We start from the raw sequence: 25462 nt of genomic DNA, 5'->3' as shown, positions 1-25462 counted from the left end.
TTGGAGAACAGAAGACCAATTTCGGAGCAACTCGTCTGGGCTGTTGCCCCCACAATACAGATCATCTGCTATCTTGGCTACGATACCAGCCTGGAGGAGGTCACCCAAGATGCGACACATGAGCTCTTCAAGTGCGGTTTCCGAGCCAGGTATACCCATGGCCGACCAGGCGTAGACGCGTACGCCCCGGAATGGGGTAGCGACTCCGCAGTACTTCATGGACTCACGGGCAAGAGGGATCTGATAGAAGGCTCTGGTTAGGTCTGAGACGATGATGCGTCTCCACTGGGCTATGCAGCGTAGGGTAGAATCCACGTCCGGGAGCAGGGAAGGCTGAGGTTTGCTATAACGACCTATGTCTGCGAAGTCAGTGACGAGACGAAGGCCACCCGACGACTTTTTGACCAGGAACAACGGGTTAAGATACTCGACAGAAACATCAACGTCTTCGGGGCGACGGAGCACGCCAAGATTTTCCAATTCATCGAACTTCTGCTGGAGCTCGACAAGTTTATCGTGACTGTACAGGGGGAGGCGACCTTTATGCTGAGGAGACTCTACTGGGCCCATATTTACTTTTGCCTGAAGGGGACCAAAGGTGCCATTGTAGCTGGTAATTGCTGGATCAAAGACGGAGTCGTACTGGACCAAAAGGTTACGGAACTTGGTTGTGATATCTGGAGGGAGGAGGTTGTCGGGGTCTAGTGCCACGCCCTGGGAGTAATTTGACTCTGAAACTGGGACTGAACACACCTTGTGGTACGGAAGGTTGTCAACTGGGTTGGAAGACTGATCTTGAGTAGACAGACAGAAGACAGGGTTGACCTGGCAAAAGTGTTCATTTTGTTTCAGGACATAAGGCCTATCTGAGAGGTTAGGAATACGCACTCTACCAGCGACGCTTGTGATGAGACAGGGAGGCGGCCACATGTCGACGACTTTGGCCGAACGGGTGTTAGTGGCGTCAAATCGAGGCTCTAGAGCGTACTCAGCATCAGGTAAGGAACCTTCCGGCAGAACTATTTCTATAAAGTCGCCAGGCCAGACAGTGGTAGAAGAAGAGGGTGCACGCAGCACTTGTGCATGGCGGACAGCATTGTGAGTCGGAGGATGGTTGACAGATCCGTAGGTGAAGATGGTACCATCCCCGAGGATGACCTGGCGTTTGGCAGGATGAATGGTTATGTCATTCGCTTCCATGAAGGGAGTACCAGCCAAGACATCTACGTCCAGATTCTCCACAACAAGACCTTCAAATTGAAACGAATGACTCCCACGGGTGAGGCTCAGGCGAGTTTCCCCCAGGACTTTCAAAGGAGAGGAGCCATCCGCTTGATGAGCTGACTGTGAACTGTGCCAAATCCCTGCACCGAGCCTCTGTACAGCGGAGAGCCTGATCATGTTACCTGTGGCGTCGCTGTCAATGATGACTCTAGCCTGATGATGGCCGAAAAACGTGTCAATGTACGGGGACTGACGTACGAGGACCCTCCTGGATGCATCAGACGTAAATGGATCACTCTGCTCAACCAGATTCTGATGACGTGGCGGGTCAACATTACTTGACAAAAGGTCTAACTCAACGCTGTCATCATCCAGGATTGAAACAATCTGATGAGCTTTCAGAAGGTACAAACGGTCCTGTTCAGGAAGGAACCCACATTCGCTTAAAAAGTGGCTCTGAGAAGCGCGGCCAGCTTGTTTACAGAGGGGGCATTCTTTCGCCTTTTGAGAGGAGCGTCCCGGGAACCTCACAGACGACTTACTGTAGGTCGGTGTAACCCTCCGAAAAGAGGACTTCTGAGTGGCAAATGAGGCTCCTGTACGCATGACTTTTGTGTCTTCAGCAGAACGGATTTCATCAAGGAGTGAGTCCAGCGCCTGGGAGATCTCAGGCTTTAAGGATGCCAAAGTACGAGACCGAAGTTCAGTTCCATATCGTTGTTTAACAAGTTTAGGTAAATCAGGGTTAATCAATCTCAGCCACATTAAAATAACAAAATTCTCTAACGTCGGTGACAATTCCTCTTCCTCCTCAAGAACAGAACCGTGGTGGAGCAGAGTGTGAGGTTTAATTAAACTGTCCTCCACAAAAACCATAAGACGCTGGAAAAGATCTTCTGGGCGCTCATCGAGGTTCAAATGAATGTCATCCAGGTCTAAAAAGTGACCCCCAGTAGTCTGGAATCCAAAATGAAGTCTAATTGTCTACCATATGTCCCCAATACAAGTAGAATTCTTGACAATCGTATTATGAGAGATAATTGGGCAATAATTTGCAATCTGGCCTAGCATGAGTTCGAGCATGTTTACCTTTTAGGTAGCAGTTCGCCTTCGAGAAGCTGGAACCGACTCCCCATCATCAGTGTAACCGTGTAACGGGCTTGCCCTAGTCTTTTTCAGCCACGATGACCCTTCGCCCAAAAATGGCACGAAATTGGCATCCAGAGACAAGGTGTAGAGAAAATTTTGTTTCCAACTCTCGAAGGAGGTTAAAGTTTCGTTCTTTGAGAGGCACCACTGCTTGGGGGCTCTGTTAGAAGACATCGCAGCTTACGGAACAAGATGATATCGACAACCCACTCTTGGCTGCTTGGGAATCCCGACGAATCTGTGGATAAAGTGCATTGGATCTGACAGGAACGTGACGATTCGAATCTTTATCGCTGCCACCACGCCAATAGTCTAAATGGACACACACTAGGCCCCGACGAACTGTAAGCTTTATCTTTAATGCAAGCGAAATCTCCCCGTAACGAGAACTAGATACAACCCAGATGGCGGACGAATGAAGGCTGATCGCACGGGCTTTTATACAACAATGAACGCCGCTGACCGACCGACTACAGCAGAGTGCCACTGGACAGCCAGCCTACTGGTGAAGAAAGAAAATTATAATTGTTATTTTTATTGTCTACATTACAATCTGCAAACCCTTTTAATTTTGAAAGTGAATTATTTCATATAAACTTCACATCATTTCACTCCTCACGGGAAGATATGAACTCAACTAATTGACCTCGCTTCCAATGTGTGGCTTCATAGCTCAGTTGGTAGAGCATCGCACCGGTATCGCGGAGGTCACGGGTTCGAATCCCGTTGAAGCCCTGATTTTTTCAGGCTTCTTCTTTCCAATTGCTTAAATTGGAAAATTAACTGCGATGATCATTCTTCACTTTCATCTACAACTGCAGTTCATATATGAATTATTTCATATAAACTTCACATCATTTCACTCCTCACGGGAAGATATGAACTCAACTAATTGACCTCGCTCCCAATGTGTGGCTTCATAGCTCGGTAGAGCATCGCACCGGTATCGCGAAGGTCACGGGTTCGAATCCCATTGAAGCCCTGATTTTTTCAGGCTTCTTCTTTCCAATTGCTTAAATTGGAAAATTAACTGCGATGATCATTCTTCACTTTCATATACAACCGCAGTTCATATATGAATTATTTCATATAAACTTCACATCCTTTTAATTTTGTTGTGATAGTTATTTAAAGGTGCACTTTTCATCAGGCAGGCTTCAGGCATGATAAAAAGGCAGGTATTTCAAACATTAATTACTATTTTATCCTTGAAAAGAGATGTAGGGGGTCTGTATTGTAGGTATGTGAAAGGGGTTTCAAGCTGGAAGCTACATGTATGTGAAAGGGTAAGCTTTTCGGATAATGATAATAATAATAATAGTGACAAAAACTAGAGCTTAGCTTTACAAAATGCTATAATATCTACATAATTTGATGTCTGTTAAACCTGTAAACCATGTTTCCATATCTAATCATGATATCATGGTTACTACAACTAATACTAATACTACTATCATCATCATAACATTAATTAACATATTCCATACAAATTGGTATATACAAGGTAAAAGTAAGTAAAAGAAATAAACTATTAAAACCTATTTCAACAGTGTTTACATAATGGCTCCCTCCTGGGTTTCAACGTCAATATTGGTATATTACAAGGTAAAAGTAAATAAAAGAAATAAACTATTAAAACCTATTTCAACAGTGTTTACATAATGGCTCCCTCCTGGGTTTCAACGTCAATATCAATGTTCTTAAAGTCATAAAAGGCTTTCCTTCTAGCTCTTGAACCTCTTAGGCAGATTAGTGCGGATCTTAGTAAAGCGAAGGATGTCCTTGCTCTTATCCAGGAGATTGTTATAATAATAATAATAATAATAAACACAGCTGCATACACAAAAAACAGAAGAGCCTGCTTGGAAAGCAAAAATTAAGAAAGAGATCCAAAAAAAGCGAAGTGACCTTTCGATTCTGACAGAAATACAGAACGGTTCAAACATCAGGGAGAGAAAAAGGAAAGAGATTGAGAAACGCTACAACATCAAAAAACCTGGGGATGTGCCAATTATCAAAGAAAAATTGAAACAACAAATACAAGCTAAAGCACAAAGGATAAAGAGATTTGGAAAAAGAAACAAACATTTCTGGCAAAATAAGATCTTCAAAGAGGACAGCAAAAAGTTCTACCGTGAACTGGGAAAGAAAAAGGTTGATGTGGATGAACCACGGCAGCCGGAAGAAGTTGTAGATTTCTGGAGTAATATCTGGGAGAAAGAAAAATCACACAACAAAGACTCTGCATGGATAAAAGGGCAAGAAGACCTGCACAAAGACCTTAAGGCCCAATCATGGACAGTAGCAGCAACTGGAAATCACCTGGAAAGGATAAAGTTTCTAATTTCTGGCTCAAACATCTTGTCAGCTTACATGAAGACCTAGCAAAAGCTTACACAAAGGTTATTGAACACCCCGAAGAAACACCAGAATGGCTTACTGAAGGTATTATATATCTACTACCAAAAACAGAAGAAACAAAAAACCCAAAGATTTATAGACCGATTACTTGTCTTCCCACAATGTATAAGATTCTGACATCCATCATAGCAGAACGAACATACACTTTCTTGAATGAACATCAGCTCCTACCATCAGAGCAGAAGGGCTGTAAGAGAGGGAGCTACGGATGCAAAGACCAACTCCTGAGAAACAAGATGATTCTGGAGGACTGTAAGACCAAGAAAAAGAACCTATCCACAGCCTGAATAGACTATAAGAAAGCATTTGATAGTGTACCTCACACGTGGATAATAAAGTGCATGGAAATCTATAAGATCTGCCCTGTGACTGTCAACTTTATCGCAGAAAGCATGAAATGTTGGAAGACAACTTTACACCTCAACCACGCTGAAGGGTCAATGACATCAAGGCCTATCAATATCAAAAGTGGAATCTTTCAAGGAGACTCTCTCTCCACTCCTGTTCTGTCTTGCCCTTGCTCCACTGGGCTCATTACTAAAGGCAACCACTTATGGGTATGAAGCCCAGGGTAGAACAATCAGCCACCTCTTTTATATGGACGACCTAAACACATGCAAAAAGCGACAGCCAGCAAACCGGCCTACTCAATATTGTAAAGACATTCAGCAATGATATCAAGATGGAATTCGGGCTGGACAAATGCGCTAAAGCCACATTAAAAAGAGGAAAGCTGACAGAAACTTCCGATCTACAACTTGACATTGACTCCTGTATCAAGGAACTAGACCAAGAGAACACATATAAATACCTTGGCGTGGATGAAGGTGATGGTATACAGCATGCCAAGATGAAAGAAAAAGTGAGGAAGGAATACTACCGCAGAGTAAGGATGGTCCTGAAAATGGAGCTCAATGCTGTCAACAGATTTGAGGCAATCAACACCTTAGCTATCCCAGTGGTGACCTACAGTTGTAACATAATCAACTGGAAGAAGAGTAAAATCAAGAGGTTAGACACAAAAACATGAAAACTGCTCACCCTATCAGAAATGCATCACACAAAAGCAGATGTAGACAGACTCTACCTCCCAAGAAATGCTGGTGGTAGGGGTCTTATCCAATTAGAAGCCTCTTACAAAACAACCACGACAGGGCTCGATACATACCTAAAGAACACTGATGATGCCCTAATCGAACTAGTGCAAGAACATGATGGCAGAAAGAAATTGTACTCTATACAAAGGCAGGCAGAACAATTCAAACAAGAACTAGACGTAGCAATACCAGATAAAGAAGCAGAAGAAACAACCACCAAATATGCAAAGAGAACCAAACAAATGGCACAAAATAAGACCCAAGAAAAATTAACAAAGCAGTGGGAGGACAAAGCCCTACATGGAAGATACCCAAAGAGAATAAAGGAAGCAGATGTTGACCACCACAAAACCAACCAGTGGCTCAAAAGCAGTGGACTGAAGGCAGAAACAGAAGGATTCATAATCGCAGCCCAAGACCAAAACCTAGCTACCAGATCATACCACGCCAGCATTATCAAAGACGGTACTATCTCCCTATGCAGGATGTGTAACAAATACGACAAAACAATCGACCATTGCTAAGGAATACAGATCATCAGTTATGGACACTAGTTTGGCGAGGTGCAGATGTGGGAAGTGACCATTACCTAGTGGAGACTAGGCTTAAGCTGAAGTTAAAGAGAAGTCCAAGGGAAAAGGAACGTCGAACAAGATTTGACATGCAAAAGCTGACAGATGAAGAAATACGCAACAAATACAACATTGAGGTCAGAAACAGATTACAGGCCCTAGAGGGATTGGAAGAAGAAGAAAATGCCGATCAAACGAACAACAGAACGGAGAATATCTATGTTGCAACTGCCAAAATGGTACTAGGGACAGCCAAGAGGGCAAGCAAACCCTGGTTATGAGGAGGAGCGTGGAAGAAAGTAGAAGAAAGGAGCCAACTTAAACTGAAGCTCGAAAGTACACGTTCAAAAAGAGTCAAACAAAGAATAAGGGAGCAGTATAAGGGAAAGTACCGGGAAGTGAAAAGGAGTGCACGTGAAGACAAGAGGCGCTGGTTGAATGAGATGGCAGGAAATGCTGAGAGAGTGGCAGAAAATGGAAGAACTGGGGAATTACATCGAATAGTGAAGACCTGGATGGGTGAGACGAGAAGAGTGAGTACAGCAGTAAACAATAAAAACGGAAGACCGACAAATGAGGGGGAGCAGAAGACTGAAGATCTCGAAAGAACACTTTGATGCAGTACTCAACAAAGACCCACCTGAAAGGCCCATTCAGCCCTGTGAAATGGAAAGAAGGCAAAATGACGGAGAATTTGATATTGGACCATTTCGACCAACCGAAGTGAAAAGTGCTATAAAAGCAACAAAAAATGGAAAGGTAGCTGGACTTGATAACGTAGTAGCCGAACTTCTAAAAACAGATTTAGATGAGAGAACGCAGGAACTAACAAAACTGTTTAACAAGGTGAAGGAAGAGGCATAGCACCAAAAAGTTGGAATAGAGGATTGATAGTAAAGTTACCCAAGAAGGGTGACCTACGCGAATGTACGAATTGGAGAGGTATTACACTGTTACCAGTCATCAGTAAGATCTTTGGAAGAGTGTTGATAAGTAGAATCAAAAAAGGTGTCAACAACATCCTGAGGAAGGAACAAGCAGGTTTTCGAGAGAACAGAAGTACCATTGATCAGATCTTTGTTCTCAGGAATATACTTGAACAAGTCAACAAATGGAACGCAATTCTGTACACCCATTTCATAGACTTCGAGAAAGCGTTCGATTCTGTACATAGAGAAAGTCTGTGGAACATCATGTCAATGTACGGAATCCCAGAAGAGCTCATTGAATTGGTGAAGGCGATGTACAACAACTTTGAGTGTGCAGTTCTAGATGAGGGTGAAACAACAGAATGGTTTCAAGTCCAGTCAGGAGTAAAGGAAGGTTGTGTCATGTCTGGTTTCCTATTTCTACTTGCAATTGACTGGGTCATGAGCAGAACTATGGAAGGTAGAAGAACTGGTATACGATGGAAGTTCACCTCGATCTTAGAGGACCTAGACTTTGCAGACGACATCGCTTTGTTGTCGTCTAGGTATGTTGACATAAGAGATAAGACCAGCAGACTAGCCGATGAAGCTGCAAGAGTCGGTCTTAAGATCAATGCAAAGAAGTCAAAAGTCATGCGGGTGAGTGCCAAAAACGACCAACAAATAGAGATTAATGGTGAACAGGTAGAAGAGGTGGAAGAGTTTGTGTACTTAGGCGCACTGCTGGACAAAGAAGGTGGAACAACCAAGGACATACAGCATAGGCTGAGTAAAGCTAGACAGGCTTTTTATGGGATGCGAAGAATATGGGGCACCAGTGAGATTGGCAGAAAGACGAAGGTACGATTGTTTAAAACAATTATTAGGTCAGTTTTGATGTATGGCTGTGAAGCTTGGAAACTTACGAAAACAGAAGCAAAGTAGCTGGACGGTTTCCAATACAAGTGCATGAAGAGGATTTTAAGAATAAGGTGGCCTCAGACCATCTCCCACCAACAAATTCAGGAGAACACAGGAGTGAACAGAACGAGCGATGAAATCAGACGTAGAAGATGGAATTGGATTGGACATATAATGAGGAAAGACAAAGAGGAACATTGTGTCACAGCCCTGGAATGGAGGCCAGAAGGGAAAAGAAGGCCTGGTCGACCCAAAACAACATGGAGGAGAATGGTTGAAGATGAAAGGAAAACAGCTGGGTGGCAGTCATGGGCGAATGTCAGAAACCTCGCTGCAAACTGTAGTGGTTGGAAAGAGAATGTCAAAGCCTTATGTGCCTTATGGCATAAAGAGATATAGATAGATAGAATCAACCATATCGTGTCTGGGTGTCCTGAACTTGCGAAAACAGAATATACCCACAGACACGATAAAGCAGCCGTGTATACACATTGGAAAGTCTGTCACAACTATAATATAAAGACATCAGAAAAGTGGTATGACCATGAGCCGGAAACAGTTACAGAAAACGAGGATGTCACGATATTATGGGACATGCCAATACACACAAACAGGAAAATAACAGCCAACAGACCCGATATAGTGATTAAAGACCACAAAACGAAAACCTGTAAATTTATTGACATGGCAGTACCATCAGACAGAAACACATCCGTGAAAGTCACTGAAAAACTATCCAAATATAAGGAGTTGGAAATCGAAACAAGCCGAATGTGGGGCATGAGAACGGAAACGATACCAGTTATCATTGGAGCTCTTGGAGCTATCAAAAAGGGACTAGAAACTTATCTTGGAAGAATTCCCGGCCAATTAAGCATCAGTGAACTACAAAAGATAACCTTGCTAGGTACAGCACACATTTTGAGGAGGGTGCTATCAAGCTAAAAACTGGCTATCCCCTAGTGCCCCAGGACCATGGTTTGGTCTCGGCCCTAAGGACTCTAACCAAACATTACGTGAGGACAATGATGATAATAATAATAATAATAATAATAATAATAATAATAAGTAGCAAAATAATAATCAGCAATGATTTAGATAAACATATACAGGCAACTAAGAGTTCAGAGTCTTTGTCTAACTTATGCAAATTAGAAACTCTGAACTCTTAGTTACTCTTGAAATCGCGTATTTAATTAGTTTCCCTTGACAATGGCGCCAAGATGTCGCCGAAACGTCGGATTTGTCTATCGTAAGCAAAATAATAAGTTGAAATAATAAGTTAAAAGCAGCAAGACTTTAAGGACAAAAGGGAGGGGATTTGGACCTTGGGAGAGAACCTCCTTGTATAAAACTTTGTTTAACCCGTTCGCTCTCCCTGCTGGGCATAGTTTATGTTATATGGAGAAAACTTACATTGTAAATAAAAACATCCCCTTCACTTTGGGTTCAAAGATGAAACAAAATTGAACTTTTTTGGTACAAGATTTAGCAGGTTTTCATGGCAGAGTATTATTTTCAGTCAAACTTTTTCAAGTAGCCCTTTCTGGGAGGGATGCTGAAAACTGTCTGAAACGACTCTTATAATGTTTCGAGGAAACACTTTTTTCCCTATCCCCATTTACAAGCTAGCTAAAATCAAATTGTTTACATTTGCCATAGCATGAAATAAACAAAAGTTTTGCAATATCTTTGTCCCTCTAAAGTAAAATTGTGCAATATATTCTTGGCATTCTCAAGCTGATTGTTTTAAAATTATGAATGTCAAAACTTTGTGATGTACTTTTTGCTTAATTGCAATATAGCTGTTTTATAATTCAACACTCGAATGTTAACTGAACAAGGACCACAACCAAATTACCTTGATCCAAAATGCACTGCTGGCTCACTAATATTATACATATTATAACCAATTCCTTTGACTGGGTGTCAATTTGGGACTGATGAGTGTGGTGAATTCTCATTTAATGGCTTTGTTTAATAGACTGTAAAAGTTATTTGACACTATTCTCCCAGAGGAGAGTTAGGAACTATCAGTGATGACATGTACAGTAACAATGTTCCAGTACCAATCAAAATAATATATTCCAGTTTAAAATTTATAAGCAGGCTGTATAAACAGCCTGTAGTTTAATTTTTGTATACTTACCTAGTTAAACTGTACACATACTACTTGTGCTTTCAAAAAGGCTTTCAAAAACTCATTTCAAAAATTATCAACTATATAATTATATGTTATTGAACTAGCATGAGGTCCCAATTGGAGAAACATTGGTCAAGTTCTTTTTTTGCATGTTTATAGTGCAAGCTGCAGGCAAGGTCCATAAACTTGCAAAAAAAGAACAAGACCAGCAGTCTCCTATATGGACCGAACAAGCTATTGTAGTTCAATAAAGTATTTATTATAATGGCTCTTTTTAATCTGCTCAAATATAATTGATATGTCCCTGCAATCCCTTCTCGGTAAATGCGCTCGCAAAAGGTAAGCATTTATTTATGTTTCTCACATTGCTTTTGGGAACTTTTAACTGAAATTGTCCTCCAAACATGAAGGTAACGTTACTGCTACTTAAGAAAAAACTGTTTACTGCATCCAATGAATTAAAAACGCAATTTGCCAAAATCAGTTCGTGATCCAAACTGTTTGGATCTGGATTTGATCGATATCTGGAGAGTAAGAAATCCGAAAGAGAGGCTGTTTACTTGGAAGCAAACCAAACCTTTGATCCAAAGAAGACTAGATTTTTGGCTGATTAGCGACACCTGCCAAGACGAAGTCGAAGAAGTTAAAATTATACCTTCTATAAAGTCAGATCATTTAGCAATTACATTAATTTTTAATGGCATAGAAGAACAAAAGCATGGTCCATCTCATTGGAAATTCAACTCTAGTTTGACTAAGGATGACGAGTATGTAAAACAAGGATCAAAAGCAATTGCAAGAAGACTTCAGGTAGTTTTACCTGATATAATACATCATAATCAAAATGCTTATGTTAAAGGAAAGTCTATCTTCGATGCAGTTAGAAGTATTGACGATATTTTAGAGTTTACTGAATGGAAAAAAATCAAAGGCTTTATGCTAGCAATTGATTTTAAAAAAGCGTTTGATTCGCTTAACAGAAGTTTTATGTTTGAAACACTGTTAACTTTTAACTTTGGCCCTTCCTTCGTGCGTTGGATTAGGACTTTTTATCAAAATATAACAAGTTCAGTTATGAATAATGGTTTTTCGACGGGCCCATTCAACGTACGGAGAGGTGTTAGACAAGGTGACCCCCTATCAGTGTATTTGTTTATTATCTGTCTTGAAATTCTTACTATCTCCGTGCGTGAAAATAACAATATCCAAGGGATTCAAGTCGATAAGGAAGAAATTAAACTTGAAATGTTTGCCGACGATGTTACAGCCTTTGTAAGAAACAGGAGATCTCTTGAAGCCCTTCTCTGCACTACTGACTTGTTTAGCAAGTGCTCTGGACTTCAAATCAACTCCGAAAAAACTGAATGTATGCTTTTGGGTAATCAAGTCTCCTTGGCAGCAATGGATGTCATTTCCTCCAAAAACATCCGAATTAAAGACACGGTTAAAATTTTAGGTGTTTACTTTACTTACAATGAAAGTCAAAGAAAAAAGTTAAATTTTGATGAAATCCTTAAATCCATTAAAGGAAAGTTGCAAAGGTGGAAGTGGAGGGACCTTACCATTCTAGGAAGAATTCAGATTGTAAAGACGTTTGTGACACCATTGTTCATGTACCGAGCCAGTTTAATTTGTGTGCAAAAAGATACCGTAATGGAAGTCAACAGATTACTCTTCCAGTTCATCTGGAAAGGAAAAGATAAAGTCAAACGTTTATCACTTGAAAGTGATATCGATAAAGGTGGACTAAAAGCGCCTCATATAGAATCGATTATTAAAAGCCAAAGGATCATGTGTTGCAAGAAATTTGCCGATGATCAACAAAGTAATTGGAAGATTATTCTTTCCCATTACCTAAAAAATGTGGGGTCGAAACTACTTCTGTGCTGTGCTTTTGACTTAAAGAAATTGCCTATTAATTTACCCATTTATTATGAAGAATGTCTGCGATGTTTTGCAGAATATTCATGCGCGAGTAGAATATCTGAGCAAGCACTTTGTCAAGAAATACACAATACAGTGATTTGGAACAACAAGTTTATTTGTATACAAGGAAGGTCCATTTTCTACGAAGAGTTATTTAGAAAAGGAATCATTACACTTGGGGTTCTTACGACTAAAGAAAATGCAGTATTCACAGGGTTTCAAATTATTACAAGCTCTTCGCTTACATCCAAAGAAAAGTTTCAGCTAATGGCGATCATAGACGCATTACCTGTACAGTGGCGACAACATTTAAAAACCTGCAGTAATTTTTCAAAAAACTCTATGTTTTCCAGTAACGCACAGTTACACCTAAATGGCCACAATGTAAACTTGGATAAGGTCATATCCAAGAGCATTTATAACGAATTTCGCTCAAAGAACGAGAGTGTACCAACTGCACAGCTAAGGTATACAGAGACATACAGCGAGACACTGGAATGGGAAGAGATATATAGAATTCCCTTCAAAGTAGCTATTGATTCTAGATCCCGTGAATTCCAATACAAGATATTACATAGATATTTAGTGACAAACAAGTTTCTCCACAAAATTGGCCTAGTAACTTCGTCTCTGCACTTTCTGCAAAAAAGAAAGTGAGTCTATCAAACATCTACTAATAAAATGTGAATATTCCGACAATTTCTGGAGAGAACTAATTAACTGGCTAAATACGATAGAAATAAAAATCGAAGCACTATCAGATGTTGACAAAATGTCTGGACTTTGGAACAGACAAGTAGACTTTTATCTTCTGAACCATCTGTTGATCTTAGCAAAACAACACATTAACTCCTGTCGAAATAAAGGATTTCCTCCGTCATTAGAGATCTTTCTCGCAAAAGTTTCCTCAGTATATCAAATCAAAACGGTTATTTCCGATTCTAATGGCAAGCGAACATTTCATAACGCCAAGTGGAAGAAATTTATTACAAATAATTGTATTTAGGCCGGCAGCCTAAAAAAAATGTAACAATTGATGTAGTTCTATTAATATATTAGTAAGTATTTTTGGTATATTAGTATTTTCCGTACAAGTAGTGTTATTAGTAACAGTATTTCTTGTTTTTTTTCCATCTGTACTAGCGTTAGTCTATGTAGTTTCTCCTAAAAAAAGTAAAAATTAGCGTAGTTTTTATTCATTAATATAAATAGTTAGTAAGTATTTTGGGTGTATTAGTATTTTCCTCTTAAGTAGTCTTATTAGTAATAGTATTCCTCGTTTTTTTCCATCTGTACTCACGTTAGTTTATTTAGTTTTTCTTTCTTTTATCTGCAAATGTAATTTCAATTGTTATTGTCACTCTTATTTGTAAACTTATATCAGAAGCATATCCCCTAGAAGCGTTTAACTTCCCTTATCTGTTTTAAACTATGCTGCCGATTATTCCCGACCAATGAAAATCACTCTTCTAATTTTTGCCCATATAAGGAAATTCTGCATAGCGCACTCTTTGCGAACTCCTCACGTGAATCTCTTGCAAAACAAACCTGTTCAAAATGGCGTCTAGAGGGAAGAAGTTCTCGGGCAAGATGAAAAAGAAGATTTGCGTCAAGGGAAAAGCATTAAGAGAGGAGGTTGTACTTGAAAGAGTTTCTGGTGAGTTGGCAGAAACATTCAAGGTTTAACTGGGCTCTTGTGCCAGCGAGTTCGGATCGGTAAAACACTGTAGCAGTCTGTCCGTAATATAAATAAAGAGATCAAGTGAGAGAGTTTTTGATTTATTTAGTGAACAGGCGAAGTTCTTTCGCGACAAATACGCGGTACTTACGTTAGGTGGTATGAATATGTAAGGGACGTATGAAAAAGTGAGGAAGTTAGGAAGATTGTTCAGGACAGTTGCAAAGGTGGTGATATTGTACGGTCGATCGTTTCGTGTTATCTGGAATTTAATAAGCGCTACAGTTTGAAGTATGTCATGGAAGTTCAGAGAAATGCAAAGCAAAATGTCGGAGGTTAAGTATCATCCACGTACGCCAGAGGATAAGGTTTTCTTTGTTAAAGTTTGGGTCTGCTGCGGCTCTTAGTCTTCGAAAACGGCTTCGTAAAGTTCTAGATCTCCATATGTAGTCGAACGTCCAACCACCTGTTGGATTGCGAAGTAGATCACAGCGGTTGATGTTGCGGAGGACAAGAAAAAAGTATGCCTGGTTATAAGTAGTAAAAATAAATGTGTTTGAAGGAAGAGAACTTGTTCGTGTTAAAGTAAGATTTAATTCCCTTTCTCGCCGATTCATTCTCGAAAGTTTTTCAGAGCTAGGTGGTAAACCAAGTGGGCTACAACTTGTTTGGTAACAAGCCATCATGTCGTCAAGGTGAGTTTAAAACCTTTCGTTTATCACATTTACGTCATTTTCTAGCTTTATAGTCGTACGGTTTACTTGATGTACTTACTTGTTCAGAGTTGTTCCTTTATGTTTCAAGTTGGCAAATTATTGTCTCCAGGGCAACAGCAGATCCATGCTTCAGGGAAAATGCCAGATTTTTTTTTTTTCATCTTACAAATTATGGCTATTCTGTTAAGTGTCTACTAGTGTGGCAAAGAGACGATCACGATTGTGTTAAGGAAAGATATAAGCCAATCAAACTGAATGAAAAGCTTTTTTGGTGTGTGTGCGTAATTTAATTTGTGTGACTTGTGTAAATTAAATGCAAAACTTAGAATTCAAGGTGCTGAGAATAATTGCCAATCTGAATAGCAACTTGAACTTTGTTGCTGCTACTTCTTTAGTCCCCAATGAACTCGCATAACGACAACAAATTTGATTTTAACACTTTTTTAATGACCAAAGACACGTCCAAATTTTACAAAATCAGTTCCACGTGAGTCCGTCCGGGTGGTTACAAAGTTTTGCAAGCTACTTCATGTCATTGACACGAAACGTCACGATCAAAATAAAACAAAAATAAAATACTGTTCTTCGGCGGTAACATCCTCCCCCCGTGTTCGCCCGATTTAGTTGGTCGAACACTCTTCAAGGACGGCAAGTTTTGTCACAGGGCGTCTCATTACTCCAAACTTCGTTTTCACGTCTGCTGATCTTACAATACTGTCAAGTCCAGGAAAGACTTTTACGATCCTGCCAAGGGACCAGAAACCTCTTGAAACTGCCCGATCAACCACTAACACCAAATCTCCGACCTTGACATTTACAGTAGGTTGAGTCCATTTCTTTCGAGTAATCAAACCAGGTAGGTACTCTCTTAACCAACGACTCCAAATATGATTTGCCACCACTTGTGCTTGTCGCCAACGTTTGCGACTTGACAACTCCTTGTCGTCAACGATACTGGGCGGTAAGTTGAGAGATCCTCTTCCAATGAGGAAATGATTCGGTGTCAGAGCTTCAAGGTCATCCACATCCGAGCTGACTTCAGTAAGCGGACGACTGTTCACAACCCATTCCACTTCAGCAAAGGCGGTAAGCAACACCTCATCAGTAAGAACTTGTTTCTGTAGAACAACATTAAGGGCTTTCCTGCATGATCGTACGAGGCGCTCCCATACACCTCCCATATGAGGTGCGGCAGGCGGGTTAAATACCCACTGAATTCCCTCTTGGCTCAACTCACTGCCGATCTTATGCTGATTCCAGCCATCGATGCATTCACGTAACTCATGGTCTGCTCCTACAAAGTTTGTTCCATTGTCGGAGTAAATCACAGTTGGTTTACCTCTTCGAGCCATAAACCGTCTAAGGCACATGATGAAGGAATCGGTTGACAAGTCAAATGCAACCTCCAAATGAACTGCTCTAGTCACCAAGCAAGTAAAGAGACAACCATATCTCTTCTCCTCTTTTCTAAGATGCTTCACTTTAAGAGGACCAAAGAAATCCACGCCAACTTTTGAGAATGGTGGTGCAACACTTAAGCGATCATATGGTAGACTTGCCATCAAGGGTGCTTCTGGTTTCGCTTTTCGCCTTCTGCAGTAAGAACACTGATGAAGAATCTTTCGCACTGTAGCACGACAGCGTAAGATCCAATACTGTTGTCTCAACTCATTTCGTACTTGGTCCACTCCTTCATGTTTCAATTTCTCGTGACAGTTCATGATGATGAGACGGGTCAACTCATGATCTGGTGCTAGTACCACAGGGTGACGACTGTAAAATGGAATATCGGCTCTCTCAATTCGACCACCTGCACGAATGATTCCATGCCCATCAAGGAATGGTGAGAGAGATACCAATTTGCTCTTGCTTGAAACATGCTGTTTCGACTTGAGAACTGCAACCTCTTGAGGAAAGGATTCTGCTTGGGCAACGCAGATCCAAAACTTTCGAGCTTGCTCCATCTCTTCAACCAACAAAGAACCAATGTGACGTTCAGATTTGGGGTGCTTACAGTTATATATAAACCATTTCAGGTAAGCAGTTACTCTGAGAAGCTTTGTTAGAGATGAGTATTTCGCTGGAGATAAGAAATCGTTCTTTGAACCTTTCACCACACCAGTCCAAGTAATGGCCATTTCTTGGGCTTGTGGGTCATCATCGGACGGCTTGGGAATTTCAAGCTTTGCATTTCCCTTTGGCCATCTCTCTTCAGGTAAGTGTAAGAAGGCAGGGCCATTTACCCAACGACTCCCAGAAGTAATAGAGCTCACTGGAAGTCCCCTGCTGCCATCATCTGCAGGATTTATCTGTCCAGGACAGTGGTTCCATTGGTTGGGTTCGGTGCTGTCCAGGATCTCTCCAATTCTATTAGCAATAAAGGCGGGGTGGCGCTTAGACACTCCATGAATCCACTGAAACACAGTACTGCTGTCTGTCCAATAATAGGTGGAATCAATGATGTAATCATGTTCCTTAATCACTAGAGCAGCCAATCTTGCACCCAAAACAGCAGCCTGCAGTTCAAGCCTTGGGATGCTCAAGGGTTTCTTCGGGGCTACCCGAGTCTTCGCTGTAACAAATGCACATCGCACTGCTCCACTGACATAGCAGAATCTGAAATAAGCCACTGCGCAAAATGCTTGTTCACTGGCATCTCCAAAGACGTGAAGGTCAATAACAGACGGGTTGTCTGGTATGTGACGATAGAAACGGGGAATGTGAAACTGTGCAATTCCATCCAGCTCTTCCTGCCATTTGGACCACTCCTTTAGAATCTCTGGTGGCAGTGCATCATCCCATCCAATACCTAACTGCCACACATGCTGGAGGAAGATTTTTGCTCTGACCAGAAATGGAGCTAGAAATCCAATCGGATCAAAGAGGGATGCTATCAAGCTCAGAATCTTCCGACGCGTGTCCGCAATGTCTCTCTTCACCACTTCATAGACAAAACAATCTGAGCTGGTATCCCAAACGACACCAAGAGCACGTTCCATAGGCATTACGATGCTTTCCTCCACAACCTTGATAGAGGGCGCTCTTTCCGATTCTGGTATTCGCTCGATCACTTCTGTCTCATTAGAGATCCACTTGGTCAAGTGAAAAGCTGCTTTGTTTAGCATTTCAACAAGTTCTTGTTGCAGTTCCAGAGCTTGATCACTTGATTTAACAGACTTGAAAAAGTCATCCATGTAAAAGTTTCGCTTTACGGCAAAGGCAGCATTCGGAAACTGCTTCTCATTATCTTCTGCACTTCTCAACAGAGCATAGTTAGCACAGGTTGGCGCACATTTGGCTCCAAATATGTGACGCACATACTGGTAGACTTCTGTCAATGATTCAGGAGATTGACGCCACAGAAATCGAAGGGAAGCTTGATCTTCTTCTGGGACAGCAACTTGGTTAAACATCGCTTCAATGTCTCCTGAAAGCGCAACCTTTTCTTCTCGAAACCTCATGAAAATTCCAACAAGGTTGTTCAGCAAATCTGGGCCACTAAGAAGTTGGCTGTTTAATGATGAGCCTTGAAACTTTGCAGTGGCATCACATACTCGACGAACCTTCTCAGGTTTCTTGGGGTTCAGAACAGGGTGGTGAGGAAGGTACCATTTGCGCATGGCTGGTGCAGTTGCTTCCTCCTTAGTAAGCTTTTTGATGTATCCCTTTTCCATATCCATGTCAATAGTTTTCCTGTATCTTTCTGCCAACTGGGGATTACGATTAAGCTTCTCCAGAAAATTCAGACGTTGAGCAGCTGCAGCAAAATTGTCAGGAAGTTTGACTTTGTCATCACGCCAAATCAAAGGAACCTCATAACGACCATCCACCTTACGTGTACTTTCATTCAAGAATTTCATGACTCTTTCATCTTGAACTGAGCGCTGGGTATCATTGTCATAACGACAACCAAAGTTCTCTGTTCGCCACCAAGTTTTTACGGTGTCATTGAGTTCCTCATCCGGAGTCGCCACATGAACTTTACAAACAGATTCACATTCTTGAATATGGCCAGGTAAGCGACCAGTAACAGTCCATCCAATCCTAGTGCGAACACCAACAGGGGAACCCTTTGGACCATGTCAAGTTTCCAGGGGAACAATAAGTTCCGGGACATCACTACCAAGGAGCAAAGTGACTTGAGTCCCAGCGACTTCAGTCAGCTCCAAGTCTGATAGGTGTGGCCATCTTTCTTGTAGCTCATCAAGTTTCACTTTCTTCTCTGGCACATTCAGGTGATCAACTACAAGAACTCCATTCACATCAAATTGGGTACCAAAGTCATTCAATCGGCTGACTTGTACATTAACATGCTTTGTCATAAGCTCAGATGTTTTCTGAATTCCATTTAAGACCACACTTTCCAAAGGACCATCCAAACCAAGTCTTCCAGCAACATCTACTAACAGCAAGCTGCAAGTGCTTCCTGTGTCCAGCATAGCATATGTGTTGAAATATCCCTTTGGACCATAGAGGGTTACTGGTACTACTTGTAACAGAACAGAGGTGTGACTGCTTCTGTGAGATGTGTTAGAATGTTCAGTAGACGAACCAACTTCGGCTTGTGCTACTGGGTTAATAGCAGACACTGCATCACTGCTTTCCACCGAAACATTTCTCAAGTTGTGCAACAGAGCATTGTGTGATCGCGTACACCCATTTACACCACACTGTTTTTGATTTGAACAATTGCTAAGCCAATGTCGAGGACTGAGGCAACAAAAGCACAACTTATGTTTCTGTACTTCATTTAGGCGTTCTTCCACACTTAGAGCCTTAAACTTGGGACAAGAAGATAACTTGTGTTCCTGCCCATCACCCATAATGCAAGAGGACTTTGTTGGCCTGGGGCAAGGTGAAATGTTACTTGAGAAAGTGTTCTGTTTTTCAGTCATTCCATTTGATCCACCAGACCGAGGTTTCTTATGAGGTTGGAATGGAAACTTACTTGACATTTTTGGGTAACAACAATCATCATAAATATCTGCCTGACCTTTTAACCACACACTGAAGTCATCAAGACTAGGTCGTTCCAGTTTGGTAGCTTTGGTGTTGTCCTTCCATTTGATTTTGAGCTCCTGGGACAGTTTGTCAACGGCAAGGGAAACATTAGCTTCTGCTTTCAGATCACTTTCATATCCAAACTTCTTAAATGTCCACACAGTAGTTGACACAACATCTGACAGATTTCTCACTTCTTGAGGTTTGTCATTTTGTAATCGAGCTGTTTTTTTCAGTTTGTCAAGTGTGACTTTCACAACAAGGGAAGGTTTGCCAAATCTGGATTCCAGTTCTTTCAGTGCTTCATAGTAGGAATCTCCACTGTATCCATATCCTTCAATTGCAGACTTAGCTTTACCAATAACAGAGTTCTGAAGATGTTGCATTTTGCCATTAAGGGACAGATTAGCATCATGAACAATTGATTTAAACATTGAGGACCAATCAGACCAGTGTAAAGGGTCACCATCAAACTTACTTAGGCGTAACTTTGGAAGAGAGTCACGAGTAGAATGACCACAAATGGTTGTTTTTCGGTTGTCCGTACTAGTTAAAGCTGGATGCTGTACTCCACTTTGTAAATCTCCAATCCACGAGTGATACAAAGGCAGTGTTTCATTAGGTTTTTTTGTGCCCTGAGGTGCAATAAATGAAACAGCTGACTTTGGCTGTTGTAACAAAGGTGAAGGTGTAACAACTTTTGTAGGGTTGTCAGGTGGCAATGCAGTTCCATGATTTGCTCCAGTTCCTTGCAACAAACCAGGGAGTAGTGGAGGAATTATTGTTAACGGTTCATCAAGATCAGATGATGGAACAAATTTCAATGAATCATCCTCAAAATCAAGCAATCGATTAGGCAAAGCTTCCGGATCATTAACTTCATTTTGTACCTTTTGTAACACTGCTGCTTCTGCTGCGAGGCGTGCAGCCTCGTCCTTGGCTTCCTGAGTCTTTCTTCTTTCTTCAGCCATGAATTTTAGCCTTTGAGCTTCATCTTGGACAAGTTCAAGTTTCCTTTTAACCTCCAGTTGTTTTTCGAACTCCTCTCTTCTTCGCTGTTCCTCCAAGGCAAGTTGTTTTGCTTTAATTTCTGCTGAAGTAATTTTGGCGCGAATTTCGGCCGCTTGGGAGACATTTCTTGTCGAAGAAGTTTTCCATGATTTCACCGAGCTTAATCCGCTAGAACTTTCCTCTGCCCGCTCGTCAAGATGTGCGTTGGCCTGAAGTTTAGCGTCTTCGACTCTATCGAGTTGTTCTTCATACCAATCTATTGCGGCTTCGTGCTCGTTCTCTGGGATCACTGAGACGAGTTCATCATTGAGGCCTTTCGCTTCGTTAAGATATTCCTGCAAGTTGTTGACATATCCACGTATAATCGCTTTTCGACCATACTGTTCGATGGTGGACTCTAATTTCTTCAACGTGTTCGTGATCCTTCTTTTGACGGCTGCCCGTTTGTTTTTTAAAGTAATAATGTTAGTACTCACAGTACGAGCTGAATCCAAATGGCCAAGATGGCGACCGCCATCAGTCGCTTTGGTCGATTCCATACCAAATTCCAAAATCTTCGCCACACCAAATTCCAAATTCTTCGATTCGCTCGTTCTAATCCGGCTCGAAGGACCAGAAAATGTTGCCGCTACTTCTTTAGTCCCCAATGAACTCGCATAACGACAACAAATTTGATTTTAACACTTTTTTAATAACTAAAGACACGTCCAAATTTTACAAAATCAGTTCCACGTGAGTCCGTCCAGGTGGTTACAAAGTTTTGCAAGCTACTTCATGTCATTGACACGAAACGTCACGATCAAAATAAAACAAAAATAAAATACTGTTCTTCGGCGGTAACAAACTTTGTGTTGTGACTCCAAAAATAACACAAGTTTTGGAAATGACTGAGATTTTAATTCATTTGTAAGTATTTTTATAATTTATGTACCTTCTTGTGGGGATGGAAATTATATCCTGCTTTTGCTCAAACAGTGGGAGTGGAGAACAGAAACATCAAAAAGGGGAACCCAGAGAAGTGGTAACCAGAAAGATTATAGCATTGGTTGCTAAATATAGCTCAACTTACACAAATAACTTCTTTTTGATAAAACAGAGAAATGTCAGCTTTTGTCTCTTTTAACTTGAATACAGGTCTAGTTGAACCTTCGGGCGTGACCTACTCTCCTCGGCAACCAGTTCTCCAGATTACAAAAAGTTTCAAAGTCAAAGCACTATATTTGGAACCTCTTGTAAGCAACCACCTCTTAAGCGACCGCGACCACTTCACAAATAATAGAGCCTAAATTCGATAATCTGATGCTGTATCATTATTGTATGCCTGTGTAGTACAAGAGACTGAAATTTCTCATTTGAAAGTACCGGATTCTTTCCTAAAATGACATGAATAAAACATTTAAAACATGGGGTAAGTCTCTGCAGTTACATATGCTAATGATCCGAAATTTTGACCCAATATGGTCGAAGCTCTCGTAAGCAACCACCTCCTGTAAGCAACCACTTAGGCTTGACATTTTGGGTGGTTGCTTACGGGAGGTTCGACTGTATTTAATTTTGTTCCGTCGTTTTTTTTACAGGTATTTCATGATAGCATCTATATAGTGCAAAGTTTATGCCAGAATACCTAAATAGCATTCCTCGGGTTCTGAACAGGGTTTGTACGGGTCCTGGAAAATCTGGAAAGTCCTGGAAAAAGGCTACTGGTCCTGGAAAGTTCTGGAAATCTGTTAAACTCAAGTAAAAAAAAAGAAATGTATGGCAGACAGTAAGGAGAATTAACATTGAGATCTCGGGAGTGAAAGGGATAATGTGAATTTTAGAGTCCTGGAAAAATCAATCTGAGTCCTGGAAAAGTCCTGGAAATTTTTTTCTGGAAAGGGTACGAACCCTGTCTGAAGCTTTAAAATCTTCCCAGACACCCCCCCCCCATACTATGCTAGGTACCCTGCAGCAGGAATTAAACTCCTTGTAAGAATTTGGTTGCTAAATATAGCTGAACCCCCTTGAGTAACTTACACAGGCTTTGTGTATTTCTATTTGAATGTGGGTGTTGTGATGACAGCATCTTCAAGTGCAAAAGGCCTGCTATAATGCCTGAAATAAAATTCCTGAAGTCCTGAATATTCAATTTTTCATGTGGGAGTATGCCCTCAGATCCCCCTTCTTTGAACCCTGTAAATACGCTCAAACCTTCAATAATGACCATACAACTCCTTTTCATCAAACAGTCAAAGCAATTCAGTATGATTTAGGGGCTCTGATCCTTGTCTATTTTTATGACAAGGTGGCTGAACACAGTTTTTGATACCTGTGTTTCATTCACCTTTTTCTCTAACACCCTTCATCTCTCGGTCACCACAAATGGCAGCAAGCAAGTTAACAACGCAAACTTTGGTTTTTTGATGGTTAGGCCTTTAAAATCGGTTTTGTTTATTTGTAGAAAATCTAGTCATTAGATTTTCTTTATAATTTGTATGCAACAAGCTTGTAACGATTCTCACAAGTTAACACCATTTTGCTAATAATTTAACAGAGAGATCTTTAATTATCCCTTGTTGAAGGTTCACTGGAATATCTAGAATTTCCTTTGTTAAAGTTCAATTATTTTCAATACTCCAGTTACTTATTTCGTAAAGTATTTTCCTGCCAAATTTCGTGAAATTCTAACGAGTGGTTCTCGAGAAATAGGCATATTTCCGAGAGTGCAAATTTTCATTCAATAGCAATTTTTTTACTTACTATCCATGCGCTGCATTTAACTGGGTTCTTTCGGTAACAAAGAAAAAGCTGAGAATTCCTGGGTTCTTTGCATCATTACCTTTTCTCACATATCTTTGTGACAAAAGACTAAAGCTATCAATACATTGTGTTCAATTGTAGAGAAAAATAGTGCAGATACTGCAGGTGTTGAGTAAATAAAATGATCGCTCTATTGACCGCATGTTTGTTTTTTGCAATCCTTGTTCGCGCACTGAATTGCATTAGCAAAAGCACGTGCAAAAACTGTGTTCGGCCACCTTAACTGGTGCAGTGTCAAAACTGCTTATCCTGGCTTAAAATCATCTATGCTTTTCAGACTGCAATGAGTTATCACAGACATTTAGGGGTACAAGGGGGGTAGGAAAAAAAATTTCTGATGAAGAGGTACTTTTTATCAAATCCCACCAGCTGTCCCCCTCCCCACGCCATAAAAAATGAACAGTCCCTAATGAGCGATGTTTCTTTCAAAATAACAAAAATAAATTGCAGTAACTGGAATAAATAAATAAATGAATACATGAATAAATAAATAAATAAATAAATAATGGCAAATTGATAATAATATTGTGGAAGTAGGGTATGGTTTGCTTCAACAATCACTAAGTTAAGGGCAACCAATGTAAATGGCAAAAAATAACATTACAAATCCAAGATTAATGTGCAATATGTATCTGGTTTGTAGACAAGTGTGATAAAGATGATTTTGGTCTTGCTCAACTTGCTTGAATGTGTTCAATGTAAAAGGCCTACTAATGAGTTTGCCTCAGTCATTGTCATTGACAATATCAATGTTAAAAGTGATGAGAGTTAGAGATTTCTCTTCACCTAGTGTTTAGTTGTTGTATGTAACTTGTATTTGCTCGGTGTGTCCATTCCTGGGTTCTCGGTACATGGGAGGGGCCCTCGTGAGGCCATGTAAAGGGAAATTGGGCTCAATGGAAAGGTCTGGTTGAATTACATGAAAAGAATGGTTTGGACAAATAATAGACCTCATACTATTTACGGTGGTTGTAACTTAAATTGCAGATGGGAGATGAAAAACCACTGACTTGCATCTACTTGAAAATAATAATTTAATTACAAAGTATGTTTTTTAAACTCAGCACCAGGTGGGTTGACAGTCATGTGTAATATAAATTCACATAAAACACTTATTATTTATTGATTTAAACTTATGTATAGTCTCCCACTACGGCCAACATTCAAAGGAAAACAAGTGTACAGAAGTGGGAGATCAAAAATGGCTGAAGAATAACATCCAAGAGTAGTAAATTTTTGACTGAGATAACAATTCAAGACAGGCAGTAACATGGTAATGAACATGTAAATGCACGGTAAATGAGATGATGTCTCAGTTTGGTAGACCAGTTAGTATCCAAAGCAGGATCCAAAACCCTTGAACATCGGCCAAACAAACGGATGGCATACGTACTACAACAAGAAATTAACAAGAAAACATTCATTAAGATATAAAGGGAACAAGCCGAGCCACAAAATTATTCACTTATCATGATAAAACAAGGGTATAAATCACACAATCATGGCGCGAACATATGACAAATCAAGGGAAAAGCCACAATTTCAAGTTCGATTTTCTTAAAGTTCAACTATCATGCGAAAATAATCCACAATACTGATCATTGTTATCCAGCAAACAAAAGCTCGTGTACTAAACAAACGTTTTCAGCATAGCATGATTTCCATTGACTAGTTTTGATGCAAAAAAAGCTTACCTGCAATTGAGACTTGGCAGATAACTGGCCTAGGTATTACACTGGCAGCTCCTAGAAAAGGTTTGTTTGATTCTCATGATGAGTGCAGAAATCGGTCCAGAAACAGCAACCTTCTCTCAACTCGCAACGAAATGTGTCCGCCATTGCTGTCCGCGTGTAGTCTGCGCGTATATGACATATCCACGCGAGAGCCCTTGCTCCA

General features: G+C 40.6%; 3 protein-coding genes and 1 long non-coding RNA gene across 8 annotated transcripts in view; 2 read left to right on the top strand and 2 right to left on the bottom strand.

Annotated features, from left to right (window-relative positions):
- The window catches only part of LOC145498010 (uncharacterized), a 380464-nt gene that overhangs the window by 190575 nt on the left and 164427 nt on the right, over positions 1–25462 (bottom strand). The gene's annotated exons all lie outside the window — the stretch shown is intronic.
- Positions 1–25462, top strand: part of LOC145497882 (C2 domain-containing protein 3-like) — a 280776-nt gene that overhangs the window by 151180 nt on the left and 104134 nt on the right. The gene's annotated exons all lie outside the window — the stretch shown is intronic.
- Positions 3472–9249, top strand: LOC145498034 (uncharacterized). Its single transcript, XR_014050770.1, has 2 exons — positions 3472–4309; positions 9014–9249. It is a non-coding gene; the product is annotated as an uncharacterized LOC145498034 (long non-coding RNA).
- On the bottom strand, positions 14761–21306 carry LOC145497421 (uncharacterized). Its single transcript, XM_081477227.1, has 2 exons — positions 18879–21306; positions 14761–18755 (listed from the first exon to the last, which is right to left on the bottom strand). The coding sequence occupies exons 1-2, from the start codon at positions 21304–21306 to the stop codon at positions 15376–15378; spliced, it is 5808 nt and encodes a 1935-aa protein (XP_081333353.1). The 3' UTR covers positions 14761–15375.

This window comes from Orbicella franksi, chromosome 9, assembly GCF_964199315.1.
Source record: "Orbicella franksi chromosome 9, jaOrbFran1.1, whole genome shotgun sequence".
In the NCBI taxonomy this organism is placed as follows: Eukaryota; Metazoa; Cnidaria; class Anthozoa; order Scleractinia; family Merulinidae; genus Orbicella; species Orbicella franksi.
This window is presented reverse-complemented; position numbering and strand designations above follow the sequence as displayed.

Excerpts from the sequence above, each read along its gene's own strand:
- LOC145497421 (XM_081477227.1), bottom strand. The coding sequence starts at position 21,306 with ATGGAATCGACCAAAGCGACTGATGGCGGTCGCCATCTTGGCCATTTG. Across the intron at positions 18,756-18,878 it reads TCAAGTCACTTTGCTCCTTG|AATGTGAATCTGTTTGTAAA; the intron begins GTAGTGATGTCC and ends GCCATATTCAAG.